The following is a 26,018-nucleotide window of genomic DNA, read 5'->3' as shown; positions in this document are numbered from 1 at the left end:
TGTTTTAAAATATAAAAAATAATATTGAATACATTTAATATAAATGGTAATTTAGTAGTAATACTCACACAATTCAAACAAATTTATTAATCTAAGTAACTTTTTTTAATATTTGTTTTTTTTTTGTAGAAATTCATATATTCAAGAACAGAAGGAATATCAATCCGTAGTTGGTCAAGTAGTAATTAACACTGAACTTGGGAAGGAAGACTATGGTTCGGTCCCGCACAATTGTGATCGAGAGGGGATTGAAATCACTTGATGTCAAAACTAACCTATGAACCATATTAGACGGTCCAGTATATCATATACAGTAAAATAAAATGCGCAACCTTCCATTAACTGGGCTTCACTGCGATCCAATCATTAAAAGATATATGGACTAAAAAAAGCAGATAGATAATAAGTTAATTTATAACGAATGAGTTTGTAATTTATACTAGTAGTTTATAAGTTAGCTTATAGCTTATAGCGGATAAATTAACTGATTGAATTTGTATTGTTTAATAAAATTAGTGGTTGGTTTAGCTTGTAAATATGAAATGACATGAAAAAATATATATTTAAGTAATATTTAATTTTTTCAAAGAAAACAATAGTGATAGAATTAGAAGGAAAAATAATAAGCTATAAGCTAATTGTTAGCAAAATAAATTAGTAAAAATAAATTATAAATTCTTATAAGAAAGACCGAAGGGAAGGGAGTATCAAATAGGTATTTCTTTTTTCAATATAAACTTATAAGCTACTTAATTTATAATTCATAAGCTCAAAATTTGTCAATATCAAACAAAATCATACTAAATTCATCAAAAGAACATAAAATTGGACACCACAACTCCAAAAAATTAAATAGTATGATAAAAAAGTTTAAAAAGAAATCAGTAATAAAATTATGCATAAAATTGAAAAGGAAAGATATTGAAAATACTACCAACAAAAAAGGGTGTAATATACTACCAACACTAATTAAGCACGTAAAATATATGTATAAAAAAATGTATTAGAATTGACAATTTTTAATATAATTGCATGCATGGGGTAATTGAAATACCAGTAAAGAAAACATATTGTTCTCTCTTTTGTAACATGTGCTTACGAATTTGAACACCAAAGATGAGTTGTCCTCCAGCTTGTGTGTGATGATATGATGATGATACTAATGGCTAATTGAATATGCATATATAGTATTCTCAATGAAAAGGTCATGTGGTGACTTTTCCCAGTCTCTTGACTTTTCACAAACAAAGATTCACTATTCTCATTCTCTCTCTGCCACGCACCAATGACTTTTAGACCCCTTCTTCAAAAGTTAATGATTTCCTAATTTTGTTATTAAGAGTAATTTTTTTCACCACAATTATATGGTCTATTGAACTGCCTAATTTAATTTAATGATCAATTTTAAAATCATGTGGTTCCAACTCCATATCATTTAACATAATACTAGTGTTTATCACATTTCATCAATATTCATATTTGTTATATAGTCATCTGATTAAGATCGTCAATCAGACGATAATAATTTAAAAATTGTATTTATCAATTATAAAACAACTGTATAAAAAAGTTAATTATACCTAATCCATTTCCATCAAACTACTCTCTCAAAAGCCTAATGAAGTGTTTTGATATGTGCAAATAATTTTTCTTTATATTAATCAATTTTAAAAACACAATAATAAAAATAAATTATTTTCATTTTAATAATATAGACACAAACACATTTGGAGTGACCAGCACAACACACACTCCCTCTTCTAGTCACCTTCTTCTCTTTTTCCTTTGTGTCACTCTCAGTCAAATTAAACCTTTTCTTATCCAAAATTCCAAATACAATATTAATATCAAAATCTAGAAGTTGCCACCTTGGGAAACCAAGCCACACGTGTCACACACAGAGTTTCTGAAAAGATCATTTTTGGTAATTAACCCAAAAAAAGAAAACCCATGTCCCACCTTCAATTCCTTAACCTTCGTACATACCGTGGGAATTCACTTAGCTGTCTTCTCCTCATTGACAGAACACTATACAACACAACATCCTGCTAGCTTCACTTCACCATGTCACTTTCCTTCATCACACTTGCCACATCCTCACTCAATTCATTTTTCACTCTTTATATATACCATCTTTCAATCCTCACTTTCCCTCTCAAAAACACTCACACACAAAACAACAAAATCAATACAAAACAACTACCAAGTACTAACTAGTAATTAACACTTATCCAATTCTAATACACATACTCTGTTTTTTGCATACTCTGATTTTTTTTTTTCTTCCACACTCTGTTTTTTCACAGCATGTTTACTATGAATCATATATCGGAGTCACATGTTCCATGTTCATCTTCAGAGAGGTTTCTTGCTGAAACTATGCCAAAGAAACCTGCAGGGAGGAAGAAGTTCAGGGAAACCCGCCACCCTGTATACCGTGGTGTCAGAAAGAGAGATTCCGGCAAGTGGGTTTGTGAAGTAAGAGAACCTAACAAGAAAACCAGAATTTGGCTTGGGACATTTCCTACTCCCGAGATGGCGGCGCGTGCACACGACGTTGCTGCGATTGCGCTTAGAGGAAATTCTGCTTGTCTTAACTTTGCTGACTCTACTTGGAGGTTGCCGGTTCCTGCCACAGCGGATGCAAGGGATATTCAAAAAGCGGCGGCTGAGGCAGCGGAGAAGTTCAGGCCGGAGACTGAGTTTGAGAACAGTGAGGAGAGGAAGGTTTGTGAGAGTTCAACGACGGTGGCGGTGGCGGAGCCAGAGGAAGAAGAACACACAGTGCCGGAGTATTTAAGAAACATGGTACTAATGTCACCGGCACATTATTGGGGGAGTGAATGTGAATATGATATTGCTGACGTGGAATTTGGTGGTGATACTGATACTGAAGTTTCATTGTGGAGTTTTTCAATTTAATTTAATTTTTGAAAAATGCTGAACATTACTAGTACCAAATTGAGGAATAAGAGGGTATTGTACTTGCCTGAGTAGTAGGAAATTGTAGGGTATAGAAGATCATAGTCATACCAAAAAAATAAATTTGTAGGGTAGTCTCTTACCAAGAAAATAAGGATAGTATTCGTACTTATGATTTTTTTGACTAGTACGGATACTGTTGATGGAAGGAGAAAAGATGTGACAAGAGATGTTTTTTGTTTTTTTTTTGTGTTGATAATTTATAGGTTAAGTACGTGTACATTAACTTTAAGAAGCAAGTGTACACAATCTTTAAGTACGTGTTGATAATTTAATATATACTAATAATTTTTTTGAATGTTGATGTGTTATTATATTGTTTTGTTTTTTTGGACTATTTGTTATGAGGATATGTGTTAGTGTTATGTGTCATCCCAACTAAGATGCCACCATAAACTCAAACTCAACAATAGATAAATCATTATAGAAAAATAAATAAAAAACCAAAACAAGGGATATTGCCAAACAGACCAGTTAGAAGACACCAAAAAATTTGTCAATTTATCAGCACAAGTATTTTCTATCTTAAAATTGTTACATAAGCTGTAATCTCGACTTTAAGGGTGAACACAAATTGCCCAAATGTCATGACATTAAATTACCAAAATTTGCATTTACTAAATAAAGGTTTAGTGTAAGAGCAAAAAATCTGGCCATAAAAATTTGAAGTTCAAACTGCAAGTGAAACTTCAGACTACTGATGGAACTTTCTGCCTCGTGCAAGGAAAAATTAATCATCAATCAAGTTGGAGCACTTTGAGACTAGAGATTAAGGATTCTAGCCTCTCAGCATGCTTGGATCGAACTTCTTGCGGTACCTTTTCATAACCTGGACCATTCATAGTCTTCTCTAATCTGTCTATTTGGCTGCAAAATAAAATCTCCAGTCTATAAGTTCAAGTTGTGTTGAAACCGACGCAGAAAGGAAAACAAGATTATAAGCACACTATAAAAGAGTAACAATTCTTTTAATAAAAGAAAATAAAGTGCATTCAAATGTTTTGCATCAAATTCGAAACTCCAGCTAAAATGTAACATGTAAATATGGTCAAAATGCAAATGACATTATTTGTAACCTTTCTGTATTTATGACTACTATGTTAAAAACATTGCAAGATTAACATACTTTTTCAGATCGTCTATCTTCTTCGCCTTTGCAAGTTCCGCTTCTGCAGAATTAATTCCTTGAAGCTCCAAATAAACAGAAAGGTTTTTAATGACGACAGTATTGGCATATCCAGGTGGAGCCGCTTCAATGTCAGTGAATACCTGTGAATCATGTCATCGGCATTTAAAGGTGAAAAGTATGTAAATCAAGTGAAGTGGACATGAGATACATGATTAATGAAAAAAATCACAAGATAAAATACAAGGAATGCATGAGACTAGAACTCAATTGTGTGACTTACGGTTAAAGAGGATAGATTAGCTAGTGTAGTAATCTCCAATTGATGGCTGTTAATAATCTTTTCAAGCTTCGGCGTTTGGCAAAGAACAAAAGCCGGTCGCCTGACAACACAGTCATCATCATTAAAATCAGCAAAGCATATTAATTAGATTGAATAATAATCTAGTTAGTAGAGAAATTAATATTTGACATTAACAAATGCAGAGTACTATGCTAAGGTCATTGCCTCCCAACATACCTGTCACGTCTCTCTTTTGCCAGTGACCTGAGAGACTTAACGGTAGACTCAATGACGTCCATCTCACTCTCCACCTCTTCATTATTCCAGCTCTGAGATTAAAAAATAATAAAATTAAACTATTAACGATACAACCAAACAAATAATTTTCTATTATTTAATAGTCAATCAATGCATGCTAAACACAATTTTTCAATTAGCAAATGTTTCTCAACAAGACTATCATTATAGCAATGAAGAGTAAATCAATGTGAATGTATACAAAAGGAATCTGAAAATAGACAACACTAAAATTCATATTATGAAGAGCAAAATGTTAAAAAAAACAAACCTCAATAGCTGACGGATAATCAGCTATCATGATAGATTCTTCTCTCTTAGAATCATTGGGAGAAGGAAGGCGTTGCCACAATTCTTCTGTGACAAAAGGCATAAAAGGATGAAGCAATCGCAGGCCATTGTCCAGACAAAGCCATAAAGTATATTGAGCAGCGTGTCTTTCGGAATCAAACTTGGTATCATTGCCAGAAAAGTAAGGCTTGATCACTTCAATGAACACATCACACAATTGATACTGCCACCAAGAATACACAGCAGTGGTAGCTTGCGAGAACTCATATGATTCTAGAGACTTGGATGTTTTCGATATGGTTTTATTCAACACAGATAGTATCCACTGGCAGCTAAATGGGAGAGCATCTGGAGTCAAATCTGCAGGAGGGGTATAATTATCTCCGAGCTTGCTCATAGCAAATCGTACTGCATTCCATAGTTTATTACACCATTGTCGATACCCAACCACCCTTTGAATATCTAGGTTAATTTTGTCAGACTGAAATGAATGAAAACGGCAATGTTAAAGCCCAAAAGTTAACTAAATTGGTGCTATAAATCATGTAAACATTGGTAGGAGATTGAAACCTGAGCTGTGTATGAGACCAGGGCAAAACGGAGGGCATCAGCACCACATTCTTCAATACCATTTGGAAAGTCCTTCTTCTGACCCTCTATTGCAACAGCTAGTTCTTTAGGGTCAAGGTTACCTCCTTCTAACCTCTTATGTAGACCTTCTAGTGATATACCATTTATCACCTCAATGGGATCAATAACATTCCCCAAAGACTTGGACATCTTGCGCCCATGTGCATCACGAATCATAGGGTGCAAATAAATCTGCATATAATTGTAAGTACTTCTGTCAGAAGGCCATTTACGAAAAAAATTAGGCATAAATGAAATTGGTTAGCTTTGCTCCATTGATGTATTATTTGTTCTCTCTTTATGCTTCTTTTAGAGATTCTCTAATCCACATAACTTTTGTCTTAATGAATAATTTCTTATAAAACAAATGAAAAATAAAAAACTTGTTTACCATGAGATCCACCACCTGAGTATCACACAAAATTCATTATGCATTTACAAAAATAGAGTTGTCCCTGAATGGTTAGAAATAGATAGAACCCCACCTTGCTAAAAGGCACATCACCACCCAACTTCATTCCTAACATCACCATACGAGCAACCCAGAAAAAGAGGATATCATGGCCAGTTTCCAAAACAGAAGTCGGATAGAATGCCTTCAGGTCTTCTGTGTCATCAGGCCATCCCAGCACAGTTAATGGGAACAGACCAGAAGAAAACCATGTATCAAGAACATCGGGGTCCCGGCTTAAATGAAACTTCTTTCCACTATACCTTTGGTTAGCCTCATCTCGGGCTTCCTCTTCAGTTCTTGCCACTACCCAATGGTCATTGTAAGCACCCAATTCCTGCAGTATATCATCCTCTAAAGTGACATACCATGCAGGAATTTGGTGACCCCACCATAGCTGCCGTGAAATGCACCAATCACGTATGTTTTCAAGCCATCTGCAAAATTTTACACCTTGATTAGGCATGGTTATATCATACAAATAAAGGGATTTGAGAAAATAACTGGAACTAGAGCATGTGAAGTTGGCCACCACAAGATTGTGCCCTAAGTGTAATTTAATATAAATAAAATTGACTCCACTCAAATAATAACATCCTTCAACAATTTGCCATCTTTGTTTGACAAATGTACTTGGTTGAGCATAAGAAATAAGTGATGTCGACATTATGAAAATAGTAAGGAAAAGAGAGAACATAATTTCAATCATATAAATGAATATATTGTGTGTAACAGTATTACAAAATACCCTTCATTAGCCTCAATTTATGCTAATTAGTAATAGATCCAAACTATAAGACAACAAATCACAAAATACAATTAAACATAAACCAGTCCCTAGAGATTACCTAAGATACTCTAAAATATCTCCGATATAATAATATGATGTTTCAAGATATTTTCTATGTCTTTTGACATAAGGAAAGCAGTGACAATTAATTGAATTAATTATATTTATTTATTTATACTTCTTCGGAGTCTTTACCTCTACCAGTCAAACTCAATCTCAAAACATATCTCACTAAAAATTACAAAGATAATGATGCTATTATTGAACAAAATCTAGAGATGCTAAAATATATTCACAGGTGGAAGGAGTGATCTGAAAATATAAGTTGGGTAGCCTTGTATTAATATAAGAAATTGCAAAAGGCAAACAATAAATATATAAGTACCTCTTCCAATCAGCCACATATTGTTTTGGAATAATCTCTACCCTTTTGTTTTCCTCATCTGTGACAGCATGAAGAGCTTCCTTTGCGATATCACTGCAATTAACATACCACTGTGGCTTTATCATGGGCTCTATAACATCATTGCTTCTTGAACATACACCAAGGCGCATCTCATTGTTTTCAGAACCTCTATAAAGATCCTACATGAAAGAAAGCAAATAAAACATTGAATGTCCTTGAAATTAGTGTGTGTGTCATTAAAGAGTCAACTTCTAATTTGATTAAAAAAAAACTTCTAACTTAAGATAGAGATAAATACTAATACAACGGCTAGAACACCCAATGCCTGTTTTTACTTGCTGCCTCGTGCAGCCACTGTTGAGGCAAGGGCTCAAATGAGCCCTTAAACATAATATATATTTCCTTTTTTGTGTTTTTTGTTGCTTGGGTTTAAGTTGTTTTTTAATTTTTCATCTCTTTTGTTTATTAACATTTTAACTAGCCCATTCACATTTTTTCTGTTCCTTTGTATTATAATTGTGTTTAGAGGTCATTATCTTTATCTATTTTTTATGCATGTAAAAGTATAATTTGCAGTTACAGTAGGATCATACAATCCATGATTCGATCATCCACCCTTCTCAGTCCTCCTGATCCTAGTTCAAGGTTATATGTTTGACGGCATTGCTAGTACCTCTAGCAGAAATATACTAGTAGATAATTAGGGGCCAAAAGAAGAATATTGGAAGCAGCATTTTAAGAAAGAATAAAAAAATTAAAATCGCCACAGGTACTTTGCAACAAAAAAATTTGACATCCATACTTCCCAACAAATTTTTTTCATCGTAACATATTTGTTGCCTAATCACCAGAGATTTAATATGAAATAGAGATTTCTATGACAATACCTTCTTTTTTAATGCTTCAGTTATTGCTTCCCGGGCTTTAAATCGTGGCATGTTCAAAAATTCAGAGCCACCATTGGAATTTATTTTCCCATCGTCAGTGAAAACATTAATAAATTCAAGGTTGTGACGTTTTCCAACCTCAAAATCATTAGGATCATGGGCTGGTGTAATCTGCAAGCCATAAAGAAAGCATTGTAGCATTTACAACATCGAAAGAGAACTTTGATGGAACTTTTAACCTTGAATAAAATGGAGAATACCTTAACAGCACCTGTCCCAAACTTTGGATCAACAAGAATAGCATCACAGATTATAGGAAGTTTTCTGCCATTAAATGGGTGAACAGCATATTTTCCATGAAATTGACTGTATCGGTCATCAGTAGGATGTACGGCAATTGCAGTGTCGCCAAGCATAGTTTCTATCCTAGTTGTGGCAACAACAATTTCACCTAGGTTCCCTTCCAGTGTGTAAGCAAATTTTGTTAAAACGCCAAATTCAACAGGTTTGTCGTATCCTGGAACCTTTAGCAGGGTCCTTTCTTTTATATCAATATAATCCACCTGCATGCAACAAGCAAATACATCAATCAATACATTACATATAAAACAAATCCGATGAAACAGCAAAGTACATTCATCACGCACCTCAATATCAGATATTGCTGTTCGTAACACACAATCCCAATTTACTAACCGTAAGTCCCTGTAACAATGACAGAGTAATATATTAAGCAAAAGGCACTTTAGAGTTATATGACAGGCATATGAAACAAAAATATTGAGTACAAATTGTAATACAAGTAGTATATATCTGTAAAAGAGCCATTTAGAGTCATAAAAGAACTCAAATTTGAGAGAACAATCGGCTAAATAAGCAGAATAAGTGATACGCAAGTTTGCAAATCAACTAAATATACATAAATATACGATGATTTTACCATTTGCCAGTCAACAAGTCTGCAAATCCACTAAATATACTTTAGTCTACACTGGAGATTTAATCTATCATGTTTCCAAAATCTGGCCTTACTCCTTAGTCCATGTGATTCTTGTTTTGACTTTAGAATGCTTGGCAAGAAGTAGTTTATGTAAAAGTTTTTTGGCTCGTACTTTTAACATGTGTGTGAGATTGAAGGGCATCAGACAGTTAATAGGTCTGCGACAAAGTCTTACAAGCACAATTGTATTTGCTTTTTCTTTATGTAAATATTATTATTCGTTGACATAGTGAGTGTGTGTGTGTGTGTCTATATATATATATATATAGTTTCAATAATGCATTGTCCTGATACAATCAACGATCTTTATAACATCGTGCTTGAGTATAAAATTAAAATTGGAATCAGCATCAATGGAGAAGCTCAGATAAATATGAATGAAACATTACATAAAGACAACACATATTACCAATATCCACCTCACCTATAGACAAGGCCTTGCTTGTAAAGAATCACAAAAGCATCAGTCACAGCCTTAGATCTTTTGTCATCCATTGTGAAGCACTGGAAAGAGAGTGAGACTTAGAATAGAATGCATATACATGTAAAAGGCAGTACACTATGATGGTGAAATTGCATGAGAAATAGCTATCTAACTCCCGGTGTGTAACTAGACATGCATGCAGCACAGTGGATTAATCTTTACTTCTTTTGAGCTCATTTTCTTTCCATTTTAACAGATTCTCCACCCACCCCCCAAAATTTGGTATAAACACTAAACAAGTTACATATTTACCTCACGAGACCAATCCAGAGATGCTCCTAATCGGCGTAATTGTTGCAAAATTGTGCCCCCGTACTTGTTTTTCCATTCCCAAACCTACTTTTACCAATATTCACCAAAGCCATAAGAGTTAGAACAAACAAAGAAAATATCAAACCTCAAATTATTAAGAACTTTGAGTGCAAATATTATTTATAAAACATGCCTCTGAGATAAATTTTTCACGGCCCAAATCATGCCTGGTTAGTTGCTTTTCACGCATTATCTTTTTCTCCACAACCACCTGCATCAAGTTGGACATCGCATGGGAAAAATTTAAGAATCGGAGCTCATCCAAGATATATTGATGCATCAAGTTTAATAAAAAGCACTGATTACATTAGAAATCCATCAAAATTCAGAATGCATCTCCAGCATGTAACAACAAGCATCTATAATTGAATCTACACTAGACTTTTTAACAATTTTCTTTACAATGTATACTAAGTAGACAGTCAGACAAATATTCATCATCCATATTGTTGCGAAGTGTAACCATTACTATATTTATGTTTGAAAAATATCACTTTGTAGCAATAGAAACAAAAAGCATGTGAATAAAAATGAATGCTCTATAGACAATAGAAGATAATAAACTCATGCTTTTCTAATATTGTTCAACCAATGATATAAATAACAAATAGTTTTCAATGCTGCAGACTCAAGAATCTCGTTCACGTGGTTAAATCCTCAATTGTATATATCACAAAGAAACAATTGCTCACAGAGAAAAAATGGGCCTTGGGTGACCTAACCACCAATTAACATAAGAGACAGCCATGTTATTACTAACTTTATCTTCCTAATTTATTTAGTTCTATTATGCCTAATCTTCAAAACCAACACACCAGCACACAAAAGTGCTTTCTATATCTATACTCTAATATAGCATATTTTTTCCTCATAATTATTAATTTTAAAATAAAAAACCTGTGTAGCAATTCCCGCATGATCCATCCCAGGCACCCACAGAGTATTGTAGCCAGACATTCTTCGCCAACGAATCATCGTATCCTGCAAGCAATATATCACATTGCCGTTAACTGTTTTAAACAACAAAACTGAACTGAAAATGGAAAATATAAGATACCTCTATTGCAGCGGTTAGAGCATGACCTATATGGAGAGCACCTGTCACGTTTGGTGGAGGCAAAACCTAAAATTATAGCACAGTCAAATTTTAAATACATAAGTAGGGAGCAAAAACGACACGACTTGTCTGTGTCATTTGAGTTTGTGCAGCCATTTTGCATGTACATAGATAGCAGAGGTAAGAAAATAACATAGCCAAAATCTTTTCAAGATTACAGCAAGATCAAGATGCTATATTCCATATAAAATACAATGAAGATAACCATATATCAATATCACAAAATTTTATAATCTATTTGCGGTGTTTCATCTGATTCCATCAAAGACCCATAGTAATACAATTGATTCTGAAAATTCTTAACCTCAGCTAATACTTAATCAATGGACCAGTACATTTCCATTTTTCATTTAAAAGTTAACCTCAGCTATACAGAAAAATATTATTTCACACTCCATGAGTTACACACACATGTGAGTTATACTCACATTTAAATCTCCAATCAGGCAAAAATGTCTTTAGTACATACACGAAAATTTAAACAATGTTAACTTCACATTTCACACAGCATCAGAATAAGTATAAGAGACTCACAATAACAAAAGGTGGTTTTGTGCTGCTAGCATCTGCCACAAAATACTTTGATTTCTCCCACCACTCGTACCACCTAAACCGTAACAAAATAAAAGATAAGCATTTCATTCAATTGAAGTGTAGTAGCAGCAACTAACAACCACAATAACTGAATTAACACTTACGATTTCTCCACGGCAGTTGGATTATACTGTTTTGCCAATTGCCTGGACATTTGTTTCTTATCACCCAATGGAGTCTCAGGATCAATGTAATCCGCAGGATTTTCATCCTCTGGGACACGCTTCACAGTTTTCTTTTCACTCTTTTTAGCAGCAGTGGATGATTGTTGAGCTTGTTGTTGCTAAAACCAACATCAAGTAAATAAAAAGCAAAAACACCAAACATTATTTACAAGATCAAATTGATAAACAATACACATGGAGAAAAAAAATAGCAAAATAAATGTAAGAATTGCACAGAAAGGAAAAATAAAAAACAGCAACTCACCTGAGCTTTCTTCTGAAGAAACTTCTCAAGCTTCAATTGCTTCTCTCTTGCCTAATAAAAATCCATAAAATTGTGACATCAGAAAAAACCCAAAAAAAAAACCCTTCAAAAATGGGGTTTAAGAAAATAGGATTGAAAAAGAATAAATTTTGTTCGAAACCCATTAATGCGAATCGAATCTGGATTAATAAAAACTTAAAAACGAGATAAGATGATGATGATGAAGGAGAACCTTTTCTTCCTTTTTCTTCTTCTTCTCTGGGTCTTCAGGTACGGGTGTAGCTTGGTCTTTCTTGATTGAGTCCATTGATGAAGAAGAGTGAAGATTGTTGTGTGTGTGGCGAAGTTGGGAAAGGAAATAACGGCTCTAGAAAAAATAGAGATAGACAGAGTGAGAGAGAAGAAACCAAAGCACAAAACAAAGTAAACCTAAGTAGCAGCCACACTAATGTACAATAGAAACCTGCGTAAGCAAACAAATGCGATTTACACTGTGTTTCGCCACTCTATGCATAATGCATTAGTAACAAAAAATGGTTTAAGGTCTTTTTTTCTTGTAAATTTTGTCTCGGTAACAGTAAAGACCGTCCTTAACTATAATTTTATGCCAAGATGTATTTTCAAAAAAAAAATTCTAAGTAGTTTAGTGGCTATGTGGATAAGTGGGATGACCGGAGTTCGAATCCGAGCCCCCTGCATATATAATGCAATATGTCCTGTCAATTGAGTTAAGTTCACGGGACTGCATTCGGGATATCTAAGTTTTGCATTTGTTACCGTTAAATTTTAAGTTTTTTATGTAACAATTACGTTTTAAGTTTTTTTAGTAAAAAATAGGTTTTAACTTGTTGCACCGTGGCCGGTAACATCAACTTCCACTATGGTGAATATTTTGATGAAAAAGACATATATGTCGAGGAGATTAACCGGAAGGGAACAATGCAACAAGTTATTTATTATCTAAAAAATTGACCTGAATATTACAAACATGAAACTTAAAACTTTTAGTTCGAATTCAGGTGAAAGAGGCATCACCAAAACTCATATGCATGTTTATAAATAAATAAAATTAAACATTTTTTGACAAACTAATAAAATTGAACTTAGATTTATATAAATGAATAAAAACATGTTTTTTTTTTATAAATAAGTTTAATATTTGTATGTGCTAAAATCTAAAAAAATTATAGTATACTACTATACTTGCCATGTTTTATGTTTTTTATAAACATTGCGATGTTTTATGTAATTTCAAGTGTTTTAAATAAAACGTCATTTAAGGTAGGGTTTTAAATAAATATACGGAGTTTACACTCAATTCAATTAATTTTAAACGAGTTTAACTAAAACCGATCAAATCCGGTCCGCGAACTGCTGCCCCTCTAGGGATGCACGGGCATTAGTTCATCTTTTCCAATGCGGCTTCACAACATGCTTTTACCAATTGTGGTGTTTGAATCAGATTACAAGGGAGTAGCAGATGAAAATTTTCATAAAAGAATTAAGTGAATAGTTGAACTGAGTATGGCTCCTTGATAGATGAATGCAAAGCCGTTTATCCATTAACAACTATTGTTTTGCTAGGCTACTCATGCCCTAACAGCGTGTGTGAAGGAGGGTGTGTAGGATAAGAGTGCACATTAAAATATATAAAAGTGTTTAAATTGTCTGTTGTGGAATTCATGAGGGCCATTCGACCAATAACAATAAGAACATCTCAATTTTAAGTGAGAGTAAAAAATTATCACTTAAAATTGAGATGTTTTTATTGTTTTCTTTTATCATACTCTTAGTCTTAGGTCTTTGATCATACTCTTAACTAAAGTCCAATTCTACCTTTTATAAATTAGGTTATCAATCATTCGTTATTTTTACTGAACAGTTAGTTGTATTTGAAACATTATTCATAATAAAATTATATGGTTTGGTTTGACTAAAAGAAAAGCTTTTTTAAATTTATTTTTTCAAGTCTAAGAGTGACTTTAAGAAAATCATTTTTTAGATATAGTGGCACTAATGTTCATGTTTATAGTGGCACAAGTCTTCTCCTATTGGAGAATCATTTTGAAAAAATTTCCCACCACAAATTAGAGTAAAAACTCAAGTTCATAACTTAGAAATTGACATGATCAACATATATTCAACAATGAGGCGCCCTGAAAACAAACATATATTCAACAATGAGGCGCCCAGTAAACATGCATTGTGATATTTAATGCATAAACAATGTCATGTTACTTCTGCGGCAATTATCAAAAATCACCTCCTCACAATTGAATCATACATCCATACATACATACATATAAAAATTAACACATTAATTTACAGTTCAATTCCAAGCATTTCAATTACACCAAGGTAACACTGGAATACCATCAAGATACAACTTTACAAACCAGCAGGCGGAATTCACGTAACTCACTCATGGTAATAATTAACATCAACATGAGAAGACAAAACACAATAAAAGTAACCAATTAGAAGCACAACATGATTAGAAACACACCATCATTAAACCTCGACTTGTGCAAACTAGAAGACAACAACAACATCAATGCAAATTCAAGAAAGATGTACAATGTGTTAAATAGGCAAAATTTGCACCACCCAATTTATCCTTTCAACAGACAAGAGATGATTTTGGTGATGTAGGAAGTTGTGTGCATGATAACCAACGAATGACTGATTCGGTCACAACAAAATCAAGTTGCTCACACTCACCGAGTCCAATTGTCCGGTTTCTCTTGCTGTGGAATCCCAATGTCCTGTAACAATTTGTTACACATGCCCTTTTAGTTTCTACAGGCTTGTGATTCCTTTCTTTAATGTCATTTCCAAGGGAAAGTGGAGAATCTGGTAGTAGAAGTAGTAACATTAATATATACCCCATACTAAGCTAAAATAAACCAACAATAAATATTTGTTTAAATGAAAAACTTGATGCATACCTCCAGCAATTGCATTTACTTCAGTCGTGTTAGACGAGAACTCAAATATAAGACTATTTTGCTCAACAACAGAACTCGGACTGAGAAATGCAAAGCTTGGCATCGAGGAAACAGGTGAAGAAAATTCCAAACCAATGGAACCGCCTGTGCTCCGAAATGAAAACCCACTAGGCGCAGAAAAAGGTGTAACTGGTTCCACGAAAATGGAAGAAAACGATGATTTGCATGTGAATGTAGGTGATTGAGCGTCACATGTAGGTGATCCTGCGCCAAAGCTGATGTCATCATTCCTCGACATAAATGATGCAGAGAAGGAGCCGCCATCAACATGCCACTCTCCACAACTTTCGATTTTATGTTCACTTAGTTGTTCCAGATTTGTTGGATCGCTTTCCATCCAGCAATGGTCTACAATGGAAAAGTTGATCAGAAAATAAAGATTATTAAAATTTTGGCCTACAATGTTTGGGAGTTATCAGATAGTTAAGATTCTAACCACTTCATCTTATTTATTTCTACAATTGACATAGCAACAATTAAACCAACTTCATTGATAGACTTGAAGTTGAAGATCATTTAGATCAAGCACCAAAGAAAATAGATCAAATTCAGAGCATTTGAAAGACCTCTTCTAGAGCTCAGTTCTGCTTGTTGAATAACATATGGCAGGTCTTTGGTTAACCTAATAAAAATATCTTATGACCTACCTATAAGCTCTTTTGAACTTGTTTCAAAAAGGTTCTTAGATAAACCATATGAAAATCAGCTTAGTTTCACTTGTTTCAATAAGCATTCAACTAAGAATTCAACTAAGAAATTTACCCAAATGCAACGCATGACAGAACCTAGCTCAATGTCCTCGGTGAGTTGGTTCATAGCTGGCAAAATCAAAACAACCTTGCACACTGCATGCCATATATGACTATATAGAATGAAATTAATACTGTAAGACATCCCCTTTTAGTATTACAGCATAATTTCATGGGTGACCCATTGTCCATAATAAAACTAACAGTATTGCCTGGCCTACAGAGTAACTCAGCAGAATGAAAATATATTTGTTACTTTAAATGATATTTTCTATTTTTGTAATCAATAAGTAAAGCAATATTCTTTATTATATTCAATCATTGAGTAATAATCTATTTCTCAATTGGACTGTCATTATATGTCTCAATAACTCCAATATTTTTTTATTCCATGAACACCTACAATTACTAATATGAATCAAATCGCTTCATACTAGATAGGCACGAATAGGAAAAGTAAAACATGTTTAACTTACCCAAAACCTCTTGGGCAGTGAGCCTTTGAGAAGTTTCTCTGCAGAGCATTCGCCTAATTAAATCCTTAGCAGATTTAGAGATGCGATCCCAAGGTTCAGATGGAAATCTCAAATCAGCAGCCTTAACGGCTTCAAATATTCGAGACTTTGTCTTTCCCCAAAATGGTGGCATCCCACTAAGTAGAATGTAAAGAATAACCCCGGCACTCCAAATGTCGGCAGCCTGGTTATATGCACCTGCCAATACCTCTGGAGCTATATAAAATGGACTCCCAACTAAACCATGCAAACTCTGCCCTGCTTAAACAAACCCAAATAATTGAAGATGAAAACCACGCATTTTAGAAGAATAATGTTCGCAAAGGAAGCAAATAAAGCAAGTACCAGGCTTAATGTAGGTAGCAAGACCAAAGTCAGCCAATTTAATTGGAGATGAAAACGACTTAGTTGCTAAGAGAATGTTTTCAGGCTTCAAATCTCGGTGAACAACCCCGTTTTCGTGACAATACAAAACCATCTGCATGAGATGCCTAAAGAGAACCCTTCCTTCAGACTCAGAAAACCTTCCGTGCTTCTCTAACAGGTGAAACAGCTCTCCTCCGGCACAAAGCTCCATCACCAAATGAACAAAATCTTCCTCTTCATAAACTGCCTTGAGATCTACAACATTAGGATGCCCGGATAACTTTGCCATGATCTCAATCTCAAGTTTAACACTTTGCATATCATCTGAAGTAACCAGCCTATCTTTAGCAATTGATTTGCATGCCAAAACCTCTCCGGTTATTTTGTCGGAGCATGTTCTAATGACACCAAACTGTCCCCAACCCAACTGCTCCCCTAGAATGTATCGATCTTTCAAATTAGAAGTTTGCTTTGCGTTCAATATGGTTTCGGTCAAACTTGCTACTTTGTAACAGTTGAATGAAGTTGAGCGTTCAATGCTGCTGCCGCTCTCGGCAACAGCCATAACAATTTTGTTATCACTCAACAAACCTAGTAACAAGCAATTTACCCTATGAATTCTCTTTCTTTAAAATCTTCGTCGGGCAATAAGAATAAACAGGTAATAACCACTTTGACAAAATAAGTGCCAAACTCAATCTTGTTTAAACTACCATCCACCAAAAGCTGCACTTTAGATCAAATCCACCGAGAAGCTTAATTGGGTTGAAAAATTTACTGTAATAGTAGTAAACCACGGAATGACGTTAATCTGAAGAGTATGAGACCGAGAAGCAAAGCCGAGAAAACGACAGTTTAACCTCAGGAACACTTCCCTCCCCCTCTAAATCAGCTGATCTGCAAAAACAATGAGTCAACAGTTACATCACTCTGCATAATGGCTACTTAGTAAAAGGTCAAAACTCAAAAGTTACAATCAATGAAGATTTGAGCTTCTCCAACTAAGAAAAGATTCTTTTTTTTTTTTTTTTAATTTTGGTTACCAAGTACCAACTAAGAACAGATTCTAGCAAACCCTTTTAAGAAATTAAAAGCAAAAGCTAAAAAAAAAAAAAAAAACTTCTTTTTTGTTAGTTGAAAAGACACCAAGACAAAAATTCCAACCAGAATTATGAACAGGGACATGTACGGTCCTTAATAAACTCTAAAACGAAAACGTACACACAACAGTATATGGAAGCGATGAACCAAAGAAAAGGGAATAAAGCCATCAAAATTCAGGCGAAACTAAACAACCCTAGATCCAAAAAAAACCCTATGAATCTTATCTCAACAGTTGTAAACAAAAGGAGCTGCAATTTTAGAAGAAAAAAAAAAGAAGATTTAATATGAAAAGAAGGGGTAAGGAAAGAGAAGAGGAGGAGGAGAGGAACCTGAGCAGGTGTGAGAGGAAGAAGAGAGAAGGAGTCCGTCGGAGAAGTGGCACGGCTCAGCTTCCGTGGACCCCGGAGACCACGGTTTTGGTAGATAATATCAAACCTTTTTTGGTTGCTTTGTTTTGCTTTTGTTCTGTTTTTGAAAAATCAAACTAAAGCACCATGAATCCAATTGTCAATACTTTAATTTAATTTAATAATATTAATTTACGAGTATTATTTTTTGGAACACCACTTGTAGAAAGCTGCAATGCTAACTCTTTTTTAGTGGCATAATTTTTTATTTTTTTAAATCACATTCATAGATTTGTTAGAGACATCAGACGATAACAAGTTGCATTGCTCATTCTTTTTTATGAAAAAATCAATTCTTCTAAAAAAATCAGACCTGGAAAACACTATATTATTATGTATAATACCTTAAACAATTTTTATAATATCCACGACATTTATATTACTAGAAAGCCAAAAATGTCAAATTCAAAAAGTATAAAAACATATTGATTTCTTCAAAAAAAAAAAAAAACATATTGATTGTCATAATGCGTATTTTCATGTTTGGTCATTTTACTTGAACAAGGAATAAACATCGTTGGAACTCGTACAATGAGGTTCCTAGTTCAAACCTAAATGAAGGTGTTCGACCTAACAAGAATGACATTTATAGTTGAGTTAGGGCTTGTGAACAATATATATGTTTATTGAAATTCAAGATTGTTGGAAGTGGCGATATCCTGATCCAGATTCAGGGTACTCAGTTAGCGAATATCATTTACTCACTCACACGGTTCGATTAAAGGTGGTAGCTCATAACGACGTTATCTGGAACAAAATAGTTCATTTAAAGGTGTTTTTATTTGCTTCGAGGTTATTAGTATATAATAGGCTTCCAACAAAAGACATTATAGTTCGCCGCTCAATGGTTCATTTAGATTTTTTATTATGTGTACAAGGATATGGTGAGAATGAAAATTCTAACCACTTATTTTTTGGATGTTCTTTCTTTGAATCTATGTGATACAAAATTCCCAATTGGTAAGACGTTTATGGTTTGTTATCAAATTTAGTTGCTGATCACGCTTTACAATTTTGTAATGCTTATGTTTTTAGTAAATAAGTTAGGACAGGTGTATAAGCCAATTGGTCAACTTATTGTTGAAGTATATGGAAAGAAATAAATAATAGGATTTTTGCATTCAAAGAAATATCAATTGATATGTTGTTTGTCAAGGTGAAATTACTGTCGTTATGATGGTTGAATAGTAGAAAGAAAGGTTTGATTTTTTATTTAAACTTGTAGTGTATAATTCCTTGTTTGACTTGGTGTTAAGATTTGGGTAAAGGAGATTGATGTTATTTTATTTTTGTAATGCTGATGTACAATTCTTTTAGTTAGACACACCTCGTGTTTAATTTTATTTAATAATATCATTTGTTGGCTTCTTAAGAAAATATAATATAGAATCTACCTTTCATCAAGGGTCGAAGATCTTTTACAGGTGATGTGTAGAAACACTTGTTCCCGAAAACAATTATGTCATTGAACTATAATGACTTACAAATCACCATGTCATTGCCATCAAATGATTGCTTAACCGTGTTCATGGACTTTTGTGGATTGAACATCGGTCTAGTATGTAAAAATTTCATAGCTACAATTTCTAAAAAACACAACAAATTTAATTATCGTGATGATCAAGAATAAACCCCCCGTTTTAATAAAAACAAAGAAAGAAAGAAAGAATAAACCCTTGCTAGCCTTAGGGGTGCGGGCTACCCAATAAACTACAAATGTTTTTTTTCTTGGATTACAAAGATGAATGGAAAGGAAAAATGAAAAGACGAACAAAAAGAACTAACAGCGCAAAATTGTCACTCTCATAGCATACATGATCCACTAGTAAAATATATTTATATCTCGAGAGAAGTCTAAAGTAGAAAGATAATCTCACTATTTTTTAGTTAAACGATCAGCGTAAAAGTTTTTCTTCTAAAGAGTGTTACACAAATTCACACTCCAATCTATGACCAACAAATTTATTTGACCAATTTGCGATCTTAATTTGAATGTAATTAAATTAGACACAAAACTTTCACTCACATGTCATCTATGATCCACAAGTAAGATAAATATCATCTATAGAGAAGTCTCAAGAGCTTTCCTATTAAAATGTGTGACACAAATTTACTCCATAAGTTCTCGTTATTTCTCGTTTTTTTCACTTAAATTCGATGCCAAATATCTTATGCTATTTATTGATAAATAAACTCAAGTGAATTGGTCAAATTGTCCACCCCAACTCAACTATTCCTATTTCCTACACCTTGGCCGTTATTGCAAGTCCATGTCATCTTCCACAAGTTGTTAGTACAACTAAAACCTATTAAAGCATGTTGCATTCAATTCATAAGTTGATTTTTGGACATGACTTAGTTTATATGTTGGGGGTGGATTTGGTCATACTTCTACCTGCTTTGCAATGATTCTCTTACAACCATACATATTATTGAAATTGTAAAAAAAAATACTCCATCTTTTTCAAAAGTCAAACTGGCTTTTATGTTTTAAAGAAAGAAAAAATAAATAGAATATCATATCATATATAAACAAACTTATATGTATAGTGTATGAAAATATAATTAAAAATAATATATATATAATACTCAAATATATATTTGTAAATGTTTTTTTAGTAAAGTTTTCGGAGACAGAATCTCCATATGACGGAGGATAAAATTTCATCTTCATCCTCAAACCTCTCTTGGAAGGACTTTCTCCTTCATCTTCATCCCAAAAAATTTCACATCTTTGAGAACCTAAACGTGAGAATTCCTATAAAAATTATCATTTACAGATCAAATTGACATCTTTAAATGTATCCCCTCCTTTAGAATTTTTTAATCCTTTATAAATTAAAGTAAACTTAAGTGAGATGATTTGTTAAAAGGAGAGATTTCATCTCACGTGTTTAATGTTAATAGGCTTTATTTTTTTTTAGTCAAGTAGTTTAGTGTGGCTATAAATTTCACTGTTCGAATTCCGACCCTTACATATATAATGTGATGCCCTTACCAATTGAATTAAACTCACTGTTTAATATATAAGCTTTATAATACAAAGTTTTTATTCTTAAGAGGCACACAACTTTTATTACTTTACATATTAATTTTAAATAAAGTTGAATCAACCGGTGATTTGATATCTTTTTAGAAGACCAAAAAACTATGTTGATGAAAAACTATAGATATCAAAGGCACAAGATATGTTAAAGATAAAAAAGACACAGTACAATAATAACGTGTCAATAAAAATTAATATATTTAATTAATATAACTTAAATATATTAATTTTTGTTGATTCATATGGTCTCATAAAAATTGGACGTAGTTATATATCATTTCTGTATTTTGTTTATGAGACTGGATGCTTCCCATTGTTTGGACTGAGTCATTTATCTCTTTCTAATGGGTGTCTATGTCTAAACATATTATCTAGTGACCAATTCAAACAGACTCACAAATTGTAGTAACCATGCCTCAACAGTTTTACAACGACTTATCAACAATAATTAATGCTTCCTTCAAACGCCAGAATTAGTGATAATCTTATCTTTCTTGACTAAGACGCATCTTGAATTATTTTTCATTATTCATCCTTTTCTAAACTAATCAGACACTAATATATATTATTATAATTTTTTTTGGAGTAGTAACATTCAAACATGAAATCATAACACGTACATTCTTACAATAATTGATTAATTAATTCCTAATCCAAAATTCTTATGATGTTCCAGTTGAACCACTTTGGAATTTGGATGAACGTGTCCTATAAGGTGTCAACTGGATTAGGCCACACGTGTCAAATTTAGCATCCGCTTTACTTGGTTGCCTTTGTTCTCTTGTGCTTGTGTGCACACCCAAGTTTTTTCTTACAAAGGCTAAAAAGAAAAAGATATTTTATTGAACCAAAACAATTAAAATTAGGCAAAATATTATAAAAAAAATTGGCACTCACGAGAAATAAAGTTCAGCTAAACAATTTACTTTAGAAAATATTATAAATTATTGATAAAATTAAAAGTGGTAAATATATCAAAACAAGTTATGAGTTTCATGTTTCTTCAAAAAAAAAAAAAGTTACGAGTTTCATGAAATAATAACTATTAATTTTTTCACTTTAAACTTTATTCACATTAGAGAAGTCAAATTCACGAAAAAGAGACAAAAAATTTATACAAGAGCCAATAGAAATAAGTCAATAACCATTAACCAATAAAGATTAAAAAATAAAAAACCCTCAACCAATTGAGAGAAAAACACCAAGTGATAGAATCTTCATAGCCAAGACATTTCTTAGGATTTGAGCCACCAAATACATATAAGTTTTAATCGAAATCTTTCACCTTAATTTTTTAATTTTATTTATTTTTTGGTGAATGGTTACTTAAATTTTTTTAATTTTAAACTACCACCAAACATTAATCTTAATTTGGTCGACCAACATTCCAATTTCCAACCCTTATTACTTTTTTTTACAGTTCAACCCTTATTACTTAAAGATTGTTATTACGAATTTTCCAAATCATCAAATAAAGTGAATTTATAATTTATAAGCACATAATTGATAATAATTGGCGAATCATTAAAATTGCTTACTTTTTATTATAACTTTTTAAAATTACATTGTAATGTGTAAAATTTTGTAAATATAAAAATTAAACTCTACAGAATGAGATTCCTTATTGTCATGAAAAGTACACTTCACTTATTTGAGACATCGTGATAATCCGATCAAAATTAAATGATCAAATTTCAATCTAAATCATAAGTATTCTTTATCGAACGACCATCAATATACTAAATATTTAAAAATAACTACAATGGAGCCAGATTCCTATAAGCACACATTTCCCACCAAACAACAACAACACAACAAATCCTTAACACACCCCAAAAATTCAAACTAACCTTGAATTCTCATCCACTCCACAAAATTCAACTTGAAGCTTTTTTGATATGTAAAAACAGTATTCCAATCAAACACTAAACGCCAAAAAACCATCCCGTTAAAACCAACTCCCCTTTCTCCATAACCCAAAGCCAACGGCAAAGATACTATATAAACATCGTATACTCCACAACACAACATACTCCAGCTCATACATATGTTACATAGTTCTATACCTATATATATATACTCCATCCTTGTTTCTTCAGACCATAGATTATATCAATCAATTTTGATTATAATATAATAAAACAACCAACATGGGCTACTCTAGAGGTGATTCAGCATCATGGTATTGTGCAATAGCGTTATTGGGTATAATATTGTTAGGATCAATAAGAGAAAGTACTGTGGCTGAATTAGAAGAAGTAAGAGGGAACCACCTTAATGATCACAAAGCATGTGACGAGATATATGTGGTTGGAGAAGGTGAAACACTAAACACAATCAGTGAAAAATGTGGTGACCCGTATATTGTGGAGCGGAATCCACATATCCATGACCCGGATGATGTTTTCCCTGGTCTTGTCATCAGAATCATCACACCAAACAATACTAGGAAATTGTTGAAGACATAGATACAGAATATTTACTCAATTAGTCATCTAGTAAGTTCTGTTTTTGTTGTTGTTGTTGTGATTGTATACAGATTTTTTAAAGATACAATAGGAGGAAAATTAAAAAAACTTAATTGTTTGATCATTCTCTTGATGATCGGTATTTGAATTTTTCTTTTTTGAGCTTTTGTATGTAGTTATTTTTATTGATTGACTAAGCCTATGTCAGAATTGCGGTGGATATGTCACAATTAGGGTAATTTAGTGTAATTTTTTCAAAAATTACTGCGAAATCACAATAGTCGCCGTTATTCTAACATATACTCACCGTAATAGCCAACGAAGAATAAGTGGTAGGTATATGGACTAGTCTTTGATTTGGTTGGTGTGGTTAGCTAGATAAAGTTCTTCCTCTTTGATTCTATTTCTATCGATATATACGGATTACGGATAAAGTGCCAAGTGTGGATTTAGTTTTGCGATGATTATTTTAATTTTAATTTTAATTTAATTGATTCTGTAAAGCGATTGAACTCTAACATGAAAGTTTCACTGCTGTGGCAGAGCTTGGTTACTTGGTGAGGTTAGGTAGTTGGTTGGCTGCCATGGAAGATGAGAGATTGAGGATAGATAGTACTACCATGCTCTTTGTTACTATTACTAACCAAGCCCCACGATGTTCTTCTATGCTACTATTTCTTTTCTTTTAATCTTTGGCCAATATCTTGATTTGAGCTTCGATGGTATTCTCTGACTTTGCCAACCAATACTGTAGCACATATGAATGTTTGGTGTCAATTAGGATGGTTTCTCTCCCGACCCCTCTCATTTCTTTTCTACTCCCTGAATTTCCGTTTTTGCCCTTGGGGGATACTTCGGTTTATACGAACCGAATTTTTTTGTCATGCTAAAAAATTTCGGTTTATATAAACCGAAATATTGTGTTCCAAATTTTTTTCCAGCTTTCCTGCATAAATTCTGCATGAGACCCTCAACTTCCACAATTTATTTGAAATACTAAACGATGTCCAATTTGAGTAAATGACCACTCGTTGGAAAGCTTAGGATGTCAAGAATACAAATATAATTTTTGTTTTGAGGGTTAACTATCCAATTGGTTCAGTTTGACGAAATAATGGGTACTGGTACAAAAACAGAGCATAAACTTTTCTCAAACTTGTAGGTAGATTTTCTCATACTATACTTAATGAAATTTAACAATTCCGGTGTCAATCTTGTAGTAAATTTTGTCTTCTTTACACTGGATAAAAAATTATTAGCATACGACTTATATTCAGAGAGTTATGATAAATTTACCACAGATATCTCTACAACATTTTGCAGAAACTTTTCTCAAACTTGTAGGTAGATTTTCTCATACTATACTTAATGAAATTTAATAATTCCGGTGTCAATATTGTAGTAAATTTTGTCTTCTTTACACTGGATTAAAAATCATTAGCATACGACCTATATTCAGAGAGATATGATAAATTTACCACAGGTAGCTCTACACGAATTTTCACATAAATTTTCCTTCTTTTTGGGGGGTATATGTTATTTCGGTTTATATAAACCGAATTTTTTTCCATGGTTAAAAACTTCGGTTTATATAAACCGAAGTTTGTTGGCAAAAAATTTTCATACCGCAAGGGGCAAAATGGGATTTTTGGGGGGTATAAAAGAAATGAGGGGGGTCGGGAGAGAAAACTTCGTCAATTAGAGCTGTCAAATGGGCTGGCTCGGCTCAGCCCGGTCCAGTGGGCCAGTAAAAAAAGGCTAAATTGGTCCGACACAATTATTATTGGGCTAATAATTATCAAGTCAGACCCGGTCCTTGTGGGCTAATGGGCCAGCCAGACCCATTTCATTTTACTTTTTTTTTTCCTTTTATTCAATATTTTTATATTATTTTGATGTATTCGTTCTTCCTAATTATCAATTTTATTGAGATATTATTTGATAAAAGTGTAAATAATTTTTACATCAACACTAAATATCAATAAAACTCTTTTGTCTAAAAAAAAAATATCAATAAAACTCTAATTTTAGGTAAATATACCCCATTTTATTAAACTTACACATTTAAATAGTTTTTTTTTTATAATAATTTATCAATTAAATGATAATTTTTCATTGATATTATTTTTACAAAAATCGCATAAACGTGTTTTTATCAATTAAATGATGGTCTAATGCGTCAGCCCGAAGCCCGATGGGCTAACCCAGCCCAGCCCAGCCCAGCCCAGCCCGATGTCCATATGGACTAAATGGGTTTGGCCCGACAAAGTCCGGTT

At 33.1% G+C, this 26,018-nt stretch overlaps 4 protein-coding genes across 5 annotated transcripts; 2 read left to right on the top strand and 2 right to left on the bottom strand.

Annotated features, from left to right (window-relative positions):
* The first annotated feature begins 1,690 nt into the window (after positions 1-1,690).
* LOC123924368 (dehydration-responsive element-binding protein 1A-like) lies at positions 1,691-3,310 on the top strand. The gene has a single exon (XM_045977234.1). The coding sequence runs from the start codon at positions 2,308-2,310 to the stop codon at positions 2,920-2,922; it is 615 nt and encodes a 204-aa protein (XP_045833190.1). The 5' UTR covers positions 1,691-2,307; the 3' UTR covers positions 2,923-3,310.
* Positions 3,311-3,456: 146 nt separating this feature from the next.
* LOC123924358 (valine--tRNA ligase, mitochondrial 1-like) lies at positions 3,457-12,655 on the bottom strand. Its single transcript, XM_045977223.1, has 21 exons — positions 12,543-12,655; positions 12,312-12,446; positions 12,080-12,130; positions 11,755-11,933; positions 11,591-11,663; positions 10,997-11,062; positions 10,837-10,920; positions 10,073-10,150; positions 9,880-9,963; positions 9,568-9,647; positions 8,791-8,848; positions 8,404-8,706; positions 8,144-8,314; positions 7,236-7,435; positions 6,095-6,497; positions 5,550-5,801; positions 4,960-5,460; positions 4,629-4,720; positions 4,392-4,491; positions 4,109-4,251; positions 3,457-3,849 (listed from the first exon to the last, which is right to left on the bottom strand). Exons 1-21 carry the CDS (start codon positions 12,591-12,593, stop codon positions 3,720-3,722), a joined length of 3,234 nt encoding a protein of 1,077 aa, XP_045833179.1. The 5' UTR covers positions 12,594-12,655; the 3' UTR covers positions 3,457-3,719.
* Positions 12,656-14,380: 1,725 nt separating this feature from the next.
* On the bottom strand, positions 14,381-18,609 carry LOC123895922 (probable myosin light chain kinase DDB_G0275057). Of its 2 annotated transcripts, none has more exons than XM_045946413.1 (5): positions 18,151-18,609; positions 16,697-17,614; positions 16,313-16,609; positions 15,028-15,435; positions 14,381-14,932 (listed from the first exon to the last, which is right to left on the bottom strand). In XM_045946413.1, exons 2-5 carry the CDS (start codon positions 17,280-17,282, stop codon positions 14,700-14,702), a joined length of 1,524 nt encoding a protein of 507 aa, XP_045802369.1. In that variant the 5' UTR covers positions 17,283-17,614; positions 18,151-18,609; the 3' UTR covers positions 14,381-14,699. The 2 variants fall into 2 exon arrangements, with proteins under 2 accessions (XP_045802369.1, XP_045802406.1); XM_045946450.1 differs by having other exon boundaries at positions 16,697-17,609; positions 18,151-18,575.
* A 4,475-nt stretch (positions 18,610-23,084) lies between these two features.
* On the top strand, positions 23,085-23,866 carry LOC123924334. Its single transcript, XM_045977195.1, has one exon. It carries the CDS (start codon positions 23,425-23,427, stop codon positions 23,740-23,742), a length of 318 nt encoding a protein of 105 aa, XP_045833151.1. The 5' UTR covers positions 23,085-23,424; the 3' UTR covers positions 23,743-23,866.
* The last annotated feature ends 2,152 nt before the right edge of the window (positions 23,867-26,018 follow it).

Source organism: Trifolium pratense, linkage group LG1, assembly GCF_020283565.1.
Source record: "Trifolium pratense cultivar HEN17-A07 linkage group LG1, ARS_RC_1.1, whole genome shotgun sequence".
NCBI lineage: Eukaryota > Viridiplantae > Streptophyta > Magnoliopsida > Fabales > Fabaceae > Trifolium > Trifolium pratense.
Note: the sequence above shows the minus strand (reverse complement) of the source record. Positions and strands in the feature narration are given on the sequence as shown.

What these genes read in the sequence shown, in the direction of transcription:
- LOC123924358 (XM_045977223.1), bottom strand. Translation starts at nt 12,593, where the DNA reads ATGCATAGAGTGGCGAAACACAGTGTAAATCGCATTTGTTTGCTTACG. An exon ending in GTGATGTGCCTTTTAGCAAG is followed by an intron (nt 5,802 to 6,094) that starts GTGGGGTTCTAT and finishes AATTATATGCAG; the next exon opens with ATTTATTTGCACCCTATGAT. An exon ending in GCAAAAGAGAGACGTGACAG is followed by an intron (nt 4,492 to 4,628) that starts GTATGTTGGGAG and finishes CTGTGTTGTCAG; the next exon opens with GCGACCGGCTTTTGTTCTTT.
- LOC123895922 (XM_045946413.1), bottom strand. Translation starts at nt 17,282, where the DNA reads ATGGCTGTTGCCGAGAGCGGCAGCAGCATTGAACGCTCAACTTCATTC. An exon ending in TGCTACCTACATTAAGCCTG is followed by an intron (nt 16,610 to 16,696) that starts GTACTTGCTTTA and finishes TTGTTTAAGCAG; the next exon opens with GGCAGAGTTTGCATGGTTTA. An exon ending in CACTGCCCAAGAGGTTTTGG is followed by an intron (nt 15,436 to 16,312) that starts GTAAGTTAAACA and finishes TTTCCATTGTAG; the next exon opens with ACCATTGCTGGATGGAAAGC.
- LOC123924368 (XM_045977234.1), top strand. Translation starts at nt 2,308, where the DNA reads ATGTTTACTATGAATCATATATCGGAGTCACATGTTCCATGTTCATCT.
- LOC123924334 (XM_045977195.1), top strand. Translation starts at nt 23,425, where the DNA reads ATGGGCTACTCTAGAGGTGATTCAGCATCATGGTATTGTGCAATAGCG.